The sequence below is a fragment of the Lacerta agilis genome, chromosome 5, assembly GCF_009819535.1.
Source record: "Lacerta agilis isolate rLacAgi1 chromosome 5, rLacAgi1.pri, whole genome shotgun sequence".
In the NCBI taxonomy this organism is placed as follows: domain Eukaryota; kingdom Metazoa; phylum Chordata; class Lepidosauria; order Squamata; family Lacertidae; genus Lacerta; species Lacerta agilis.
In genome coordinates this window covers 45,509,390-45,518,582 of record NC_046316.1, presented here as the reverse complement: position 1 = coordinate 45,518,582, position 9,193 = coordinate 45,509,390, and the positions used below count along the sequence as shown (strand labels likewise).

The window sequence follows — 9,193 nt, the reverse complement described above, 5'->3', positions numbered from 1 at the left end:
ACACAGACACGTACAATTTAAAATTAAAGTGCAATCCTTTACGCACTTACCGGGAGTCCCGGTGAAGAGGGACTTCTTAAGTAAGCATGCTTAGGATCGCACTGCACACGTCACCCCCTTGTTCCGGTGAGCTTAAATTTTCAATATTTATTTATTTTTGTTTAGAATAGGGAACTGGAAGAGGAGGAGGCATGCACCTTCAGGAGGATGCATGAGAGCAACCCCTGGATTTGTTTTCGTCTGGGACTTGCAAAAGGGAGACTCCTTTGAAATAAGAGGTGTGTTTGAAGAACCAACACAACGTGGAGCAGCCAAAAACATGGCCTCCCAGTTGGATTTATGAGCTTCTCTCTGTGTGTAGGACACACGCACTTTTAAGCTCCTTTCAAGCCTTCCGCCTTAAAAAATAATCACCTCTTTTTCCTATACACTCCCTTTAAAATGTAAAAAGTTGGTCTTTATCATAGGGGCAGCCAGACTGTAATCAACAGTGTCTTCTTCCACTATTCGCCCCCTCTCTGCCATAGTCCCCCCCCTAACCCCCCAACCCCATTTCTAACATTAACGTGGGTCATCAATGCGACAAATGTCTGGCTCGGGGAGGGTTCCACCCTCGTTGCCGTCGGTCGATTTGTTCCACCGATTGGAGGCCTCCAGTCAAATCTGTGAGGCCCTCCGGTTAGGAACTGATGGGCTGGCAAGGTAAAAGTCGGGGATCCCCCGGGAGGCAAAGTTGTGCCTGGGATTGGTGGCTGAGGAAGACGGCAGAGAGAGGAAGAGGAGGAGGACGGTAGAAGAGTCTGTGGGGTGCGATGGGAAGAGAAAGGTGGGGAAGGGGCCCCTATGGTGTGGAGGGTCTTCCATAAATAACCGTCACAAATAGATACTATAAATATAAATACAGCGCGCGTTCCCGCGCGTCAGTCCAGGGCCTTTTTCTCGACGCCTTCTTTATTGGCCGTCCTGGAGTAGGGCTCGAAGGCCGAAGAGCTCAGGTATCTAGCGGACAGTTCTTGCAAGTTCCCGGCCAGAGAGCCGGCCATCGCTAAAGGGTTGGAAAGCCGGTTGGCCACCGAGCCCAGCAGGGTGGGCACGGGCAGGCTGAAGAGGTTGTGGCCCCCGGGAGGGGACGGGTGCGCCGGGCCGGCGGCGGCGCTGCTGCTGACGGCCGGCTGGTGCGGGGAGCCGCCCGCCGTCGCGGATCCCGAGCCGCCGGTGCCGCTGGCGAGACTGGGCGCGCGCAAGGCTGAACCCAAGGCGCTGGTGGCGCACGGCGGCAAGAGGCCCGGCAGGCCCGGAGGCGAGAGGAGCCGACCTTGCTCCAGCAGCCTCAGGACGCTGCATGTTGCCGCTGTCTCGGACACCACGGATTTCAGCTCCGAGTCTTTGCCTTGGTCCTTCTTTTGCTTGGTGCGTCGGTTCTGGAACCAGACTTTGACCTGCGAAGAGAAGCAATTGGGGGTTGGGGCGAGGGAAAGGGAAAGGGAAAGAGAGAGGGAGAGAGAGAGAAGGTCAGCGAGGGAGAAAGAGGACAAAAACCATGGGCAACTTTAGGATCGGGGTTGGGAAAGCTCCCCCCCCCCCAGCCCACCAAGCTCCCTCCACCTCTTTCCCCATGTGACTGGGCTCTGATCTCATCCTGCTTGCTTGGCACTAGGGCAAAAATGGGGGGGGGGGAGAGAAGAGATTTCCATGGGGGGGGCGCTTGGGCGCGCGTGTACGTGGGAGAAGAGCGCGCTCCTCTGTGTGTGTGAGCGCGCGCGCAAGATAGCGACCGTGTGTGGCCATTTGAAACGTGATAAGAATCGCCAAGCAATCTTGGGCACTTAAAAGTGTTGCTGAAGTGGTGGAGAATTGCTGAAATAACAAAGAACTCTCGAGCGCCTTAAAAGACTAACACATTTATTATTGTGGCGTCGCCTTTCCATAAGCCGAGAGCGCCTACTATTTCATCAGGTGCGTGAATTGGACATGAAAGGCCTTGGAAACTTATACACAGAAGGATGCGGCGTGGGCATGGGGCGGAATGGGAAGGAATCGCTTTGACACGCGATGGGATTTGTGTGTGTGTGTGTGTGTTGTTTTTTAAAGAATTAAGTAGAAACAGGCCCCGGTAGCGAAACTTCCATGGAGAAGAAAGAGCACCTGGTAGTCAATAAAAAACCTTCCAGAGCCGGGAATCCACCAGGATCTTTTCCAGGATGGAATGAAGCTTTGCTTGGAGAAGAAGAAAATCCCCAATGATTGATGCTTCAGTAATGCCTCAGGTCCTACACTCTGAAACTCTGTAGTACAGATTTAAGGTTTTATCCTTTTTAAGCCTCCCTCTTAGGCCTTGAACACAAGATTTGCGCGGGACGTCATCTGAATTTGCAACTTCCCTTCCACTTTCTTTATATCTGGGAGCACGAGGTTTTCCTAGCGCCTGTGAAAGCGCATGCAGGCTGTATGTATGGGTAGACAGATGTACATAGTTTGCGTTGGATTTTTCCATCAACATCTTTTGCATGCCGAAGGGAGCTGGGAGAGTGTTCTGGGCGAGCGACCGCCAGCTCTAATCCCGATTTTTCGCCCCCACTCTTATAAAGAGACACCTGCAATCTCTTCCCCGCCCCCCCCGCCCCCCAACGACTTTAGGTCTGCTTTCCACCATTTCAAATATTATTTCACTCAAATTAATATCACATGCCACGCTCTAGCCTCGGAGGTTGTTTCGTTTGTCATACCAACATGGCCAAATCTGACAGCCAAAGAAATGCTAATTAGCTTGTCAGAAGGATTCATTACAGTTGTAAGATCTTTTCACGAATTAAGAAACCACTCCCTACGACACTTGGTGTTTTCTTTTTGGCACTGGTTCTTTCTTTCTTTCTTCCTCTCCTCCTTTCTTCCCTCCCTCCATAATATTGTACCAGACGCTTCAGTTAGGAAAAATAAAATCACACCTCGTTTTCTCCACTTTTTCGCACTTTCTCCTCTTTCTTCCTGCCCCCGGGCCCATAAATAGATCTGCACATCTTCCATCACATCTTTTTCACTAGCTAATCAAGTATCAACAAGACCTAAGCACATTTTCAAGGGGGAAGCAGAATTAAGCATGGTCTGGACACCCCTTTTTCTGGCATGGAATCGTTTTTGAGGCGCTGGGAAATCTGAAGGTTCCCCCGCAAGCATTTCACTATAAGCATATAATTATTCCCTCCCCACACCACCCCCCGGCCTCATCCTATTCTCTTTTCCTCGGGCTCTTCTTTTATTCCGTAAGTCTTCCATACAGTATTTCCTTCCTGTGCAGAAACGCCTTCTCGCCTCCTGCGCTATACACAGGGACTCTATACAACCGCAAGGCGAATGGGACCCGCCCTTAAAACTCCCCCACTTATACCCATTTTGTAGCAAGTGGTTCTAAGGCTGAAAGAAAGGGAGGGGGGACTTGGTTTTAAAAGTTGTAACAGGCCCGTTGAAGCGGACCTCATGCTTGTCAGCTTCATAGTGTACGTTAATTAATTAATTTGAAAAAAACAATGTTTGACGTGAATTTTTTTTTTTAAATACTCGCTGGAGATCTCCAGCTCTGCCCCCCACCATTTTGTTTGTTTTTGTTTTGTTTTATAAATTACAACAAATGCTTCTGATAGCCAGTTTCCTTCACTGCCGGATTGCAGGAGTCTGGTTAAAGCTGATTTCAAGCTAAACAGACTAACAACCAGATCTTTATGCACACATGCCGTTGAACTTCTTCTGGGCAGGCATGGGTAGGATTACGCTCTGCAATCTTCCCGGTGCTTGCCTGAGAACAAGCCCCGTGGAAACCGAATGGAACTTTACTTCCAAGTAAACATGCGCGAGAGGATGGCGCTGCAAAAGCCCACCTGTAAGCTACTTGCGACCAAATGCAGCCTGCCCAAATAAATAAATAAATGAATAAACCCCGCCAAAAACAGAAGAACATGGAGGAATAAGAGCAGCGAAGAAGCATTACAGTGGTGTCTCCTACAAAGGGGCCTGCGTGGCCTGCGCACTTTTTGCAAAAGAATCGTCCTGCGGAGCCTCCGGTCTGAATCTACTGGGAAGTAAGTGGTCACCGAGAGGCTTAACTCCGCATAAAGGTGCCTTCAGGCATTTTTTTTTTTTTTGCAACGCACATACTCAAATCCAGGGACGATCGGTGGCACTTGGGTTGCAACCCTGCGCCCTCCTTCAGCGTTAACGCATTTCCTTGGGAGCAAGTCTCATCGAAGTCAGTGTGGGACTTACTTCCAAGTAAACCGGCGCAGGTTCAGGCACCGCGACTTCTCCCAAGAGAAAGCTCTTTGGAACAACAAAGGCGGTGGCCTGCTGAAAACTCCGCTTGTATCTTTCCCCGCAATTCTAGTAAAAGAAACAAGATTGGATCTTGACCCTGGTTGAATCAATGGAGCTCTATTGCTCATATCACTGCTGACCACTGACAAAATGTGGTCAGATTAAAACAACCCCTTCCCTCCCCCTTCTCTGGTTCGAAAGACTTTTCCTTCCAAATCTAAGGCACCCAAAAGAATAAGTCCCAATGAACACAGCGGGACTTACTCCAGAGTAAACATGCACAATTGCTGTGCTGTTAAAGCAGTCCTGAAGGATAAAGGTATCTCCTTAAGCGTTGTGCTTCTCCTATCTATTTTGCATCCTTTTTCTGTTTTGGAAAAGTTACTTTTTGTGACTTATTCCGATCCTATTCCCGCTTTTTTGTACTTTTGCCACTCCACACACTTTTCGCCTGTTCTTCAACAGGCGAAATCAATTCCCATTCTCCTACCCACTGCAAATGAGTTCAGGGCAACCGGTGTGCAGGTAACTGGACGTCAGTCAGCACCTAGGAGTGCAACTACGTCTAGAAATTTTAAAAAGTATTTATTTAAAAACACGCGCACACAACAACCTTTAACTCACTTGCAGGGCCCTGCCAATGATTTACAGCACACCCCTCTCGCCATGTTCACTCGGAAGCAACTCCCATAAATTGCCCTTCATTCCACTCAACTCTATTTTTGCGTATCTGTCTTTCCATCTAAGCATTTGGGCTTGCTTAGAATTGCAGCGTCCACACCCTACAGGCAGCTCAGGCCTCGACCAAACTGAAATGCCTCCGAGCGGAGAGCCAGGGGTCTCGACTGTGCTGGTCCTGCATGGTACCAAATTATGATTCAGGACCCTAGCTGGGAAGTGAAAGTGCCTTTTTGGGGACTTCACAAGGGTGAATGTGCACGTGTCCGGAAAAGTCATTTGGAGTTCGGATCTGGGAAGCTCTGGGAAAGGCGTTTACCTGCCTGAACTCCGGCTGGTTCTATTGATTGGTCACAGCCATGCAGGGAGCCACTCCAGCGTTAGGCTTTATGTTGTAGCAAGTCAGTAGATTCCCCCTGCAGCTTCATAACCTGGGGTGGGGGGTGTCGATCCTGGCTCCCTCCCGTTCCAGCGCAACGGCGTTGGAGTCACTGCGTCACCTACCTCTGAGCGCAACACACCCGGGATGTTTGGGACGCGGCGGGGGGAGGGGAGGTGCCGCTCTCTCCATTGGTTTCTCTGGCTCGTTTTGTACCTGAGTTTCTGAGAGATTGAGCTGCCTGGCCAGCTCGGTCCTTTCCCGTCCAACCACGTATTGGCACCTCTGGAACTCCATCTCCAGCCGGTAAAGTTGCTCCGCCGTGAAAGACGTGCGGGTCCTTTTGGGTCGGTCCAGATCAAGCCCCTTCGGGAGGATAATCTCTCTTATTGAACCTTTGGCATCTGGCAAAGAGAGACGGAGGCACTTTTAGACCCAGGAGGAGGAGGAGGAGGAGGAGGAGGAGAACAAGAACCCATTTTTAGGACCTGCACCGAGAGACAAATGCATATGGACAGAGCGAAGCCTCATCTGCTGGTTTAGCTGAGGGGACTCTCCTTTCAAACCAGAGATGGGGGAACCTGTGGCCCGCCAGATATTGCGTGACTACAACCCCCATCGTCCCTGACCATTGGCCTGGACTGGCGGGGTGGGGGGGGCGATGGGAGGTGAAAATCCAATCACACCTGGGAGGCCACAGGCTCCACAACCCTGATTTACATCCGGAGGCCCTTAAAATAGCGGCGCGTCGCCTATAAATAAATACCAACTTTCATCACAAGACAGGGAACTGGGATGGAAAGATTCAACGACAAGGACAACAACAACATGGGCTGGTTTAGTTCAAGAATCAGCTTCATCCAATCAGCAGAGGCCTAACAACAGCAACTCCTTCTTAGCATTTTTTTGTCTTTGCAATGATATGATCATATTTGCTTGGCCTTGCTTTTTAACTACAATGCGAGGACACATGTTAACCATATAAGGCCGCCTTGAAGGCCGGCTTCCGGCTCCCCCTTCCTGTTTGGAAACTGGCAGTCTTCCCCCCGCCCTCTCTGAAGGACCCAAGAACTCTTTTTCCATGTAAAAAGCCTGGTCCCGTTTTCCCTGCCCGCAAAAGCTCTCCACATCTTATGAGCACCTCCTCAATTCCAATTGCCTTCCCTCTCATCCAGCCTTGCTTTCCCACAATTTTACCCTCCCACCTTTAGTCTCGAAGCCTAAGGAACTCCAGTTTTGTTTTGTTTTAAACTGATCGCTTTCCAGGGGGTCCACCGATCGCGCCAGGATTAATTATTGTTTACCGGGCCCTTTATTCTAGGAGAAGTTTCTCTTTACGTTTATCACACGCAAACAAACTTTTGGAATTTAAATCAGACACTTAAAAAGAATGTTGTGAAATTATTGCATTGGCGGACTTAGAGGGAGGGGAGGAGAATATTCCACAAAGGAATAAAATAACAATGCAAAACAAACAACCCCCAAACAGTAGAGTTAAGGGAAGGTTTAAACATTGAATCAAAGGAAGGAGTTTATATGGGTTTTTTATAGTTAACGTAAACTCTGTGAAAATGATCACAGTTGGAAAGGAAACTTTACACCGTTTTTTTTTTTTTAAAAAAACCCTCCAAAATACTCAACCCAGCCTTCGGAACGGATCCAACCTAAATAAACACCGCTTCCCGGTGTGGCTACGTAAAGCGGGCTCCAAAGCAAAATCTCCCAGTCCCTCGCCGAAATTTAACAAGAGTGGGGAGAGCATAAGGCTCGCAAAAAAACAGAAGCACCCTTTCTTGATACGAAGCTTTACCACCCGTCTACCTTTTAGCCCCTGTCGGAACAAGGGCGCTTCCCCCGCCCCGCTTTTCCCTTTTTTGACACGTCAAACTAGCAGCCTTCCCCCAAAGGCACCGGGCAGCGCAATCCTATACTTCTGAGTATAGATGCAAGTCCCATTAGGTCGGGTAGAGCTTACTCCCAGGTACCTATCTGTCTGTCTGTCTGTTCAGCATTGCAACGCAAAAAAAAATTGAAAGAAATGTCTGCAGGGTAGAAGCCAGGGCAGAGAAGCAGCTGCCAAACAATTAAGCAAAGCGACCGCGAGAGGTACGTGGGGAAAAGAAAGTCACGAAATCCCCACAGCTGAGCTGCAAGGCTTGGGATGCTGAGCTATGGGAAAATAGGAAGTCTACCAGATCCCAGCAAAACTAGATGCCCCGAAATGCCCCTGGAATTGTGGAGAAAGAAATGGCTCTACACAATAAATAGATAAAAAAGGAAACATTGCAAAATCTTGGCTTGAAACAAAAACAAAACAGAAGCAAGAATCCGCTAGCAGGGATTTTCCAGACGCAGACACAACATAAAAAGGAAAAGAAAAAAAAATACAAGCAAACTCCCCCCTACCTCGGACTAGTATTCTTCTGCAATAATCCGGGTCAGCGGAACTCGATTTGTTTTTGCTGCAGTCTTCCGAGCCGCCAGAAGACGAGAAAGTCCCTTGTGGATCCTTCAAAAAAGAAGTCGAAATATTTCCTTCGCATCCTTTGCTTTCCTTGCCCTCTTTATTGTGCCCGTTCTTGGAGACCCGGTTGGCTTCGGTCTCAGAATTGCATCTAACGTCCATTTTGTCTTGTTTCCCAAACATGTAGTGCAATATGGTTTTTTAAAAAGTAAAAAAAAAAAAGGAGGGAGGGAGGGAGGGAGGGTAGGTTGGAAGGGGTGGGGGGGTCGGAAGCAAGGGAAGAAAAGTCTGCGTTGGGTATTGCACGGTTCGTGGTCAGACCGGAGAGTAAACAGCCAAGTCCCTCGAAGGCGAGAGGTCGGTTCTTCTGATCGAGAGGCAGGCAATCAGCAGCTTCCTCCGTCCCAGCGTCCTAGTGCGAGTGTCCAGCTTCCCTGCGCCCCAATGATCAGGTACTCAACAGTGCAACTCTAAAATGATTTAATGCCTCCCTTATTACAGAGAAGGGGATGTGGTTGTTAGACACCCAGAGGGACGCGCACTCGCTGTTTCAATTGATTACGGGTAATTTTGCAGCCTCCACATTTAGGTTACCTCATGAATACACTAAATTGTTTGGATAATATATCACATCGTAATGGGTGGTTTGTATGCTTGTCCCCAATCAAGTCGAGTTTAGCCAGTGAATAAACTGAAATGATTGGCCTTGCTTTCAGGAAACACACAATCAAACGACTGAGACTTTCCAGAAGAAGAGGGGGGAGAGGAGAGGAGAGGGAAAAAAAAAAAAAACTTTTGACAAGATTCAGCCTGAATTGTTAGGAGCCATTAGCGGCCATTATTAACTTTCTTCAGTTTGCCTTTGACCCTTCCAGATTACAGAGTGGTTTTATCCGAGGAGGCATGCCTAATACGTCTGAATTAAACGGCCAAGGAAACAAATATAGATGCGGAGTCCGTGGAAGCTGTGGGAAAGGAGTCTCGGTTCCTCAACAAACAGCCACCGCCAAGTCACCCCATTAAAGGAACACCACCACCAACAACTAAAAAGTAGCCATTTTCCTTGGTGGGGGATTATAGTGATCCAAGAAAGCAGATGTGCCTTGGTGCCCCTTCCCCACCCCCACCCCCACTCACCGCCAGCCAAATAGCAGAAATCCTACTGAACACTTATCTCCACAGCCAGCCATCTTAAAACTCCTACCTCTCCTTAATTCAGAGACTTGGCTTGGGTCCACTCCCTTCCTTCCTTCCTTTTAATTCTCTGCACCTTCACAGTGAACAACATTTGCAGAGCATACTCCTAGACTGGTGTGTGTGTGTGTTCAAAAAGCCTCCTTTGTATTTAGAGAGATCCAGGAAAGAGA

At 48.9% G+C, this 9,193-nt stretch overlaps 1 protein-coding gene across 1 annotated transcript; it reads right to left on the bottom strand.

The window, feature by feature from the left end:
• Positions 1-519: 519 nt before the first annotated feature.
• On the bottom strand, positions 520-8,953 carry VAX1 (ventral anterior homeobox 1). The gene is made up of 3 exons (XM_033149553.1): positions 7,769-8,953; positions 5,579-5,766; positions 520-1,439 (listed from the first exon to the last, which is right to left on the bottom strand). The coding sequence occupies exons 1-3, from the start codon at positions 8,007-8,009 to the stop codon at positions 921-923; spliced, it is 948 nt and encodes a 315-aa protein (XP_033005444.1). The 5' UTR covers positions 8,010-8,953; the 3' UTR covers positions 520-920.
• Between the last annotated feature and the right edge of the window lie 240 nt (positions 8,954-9,193).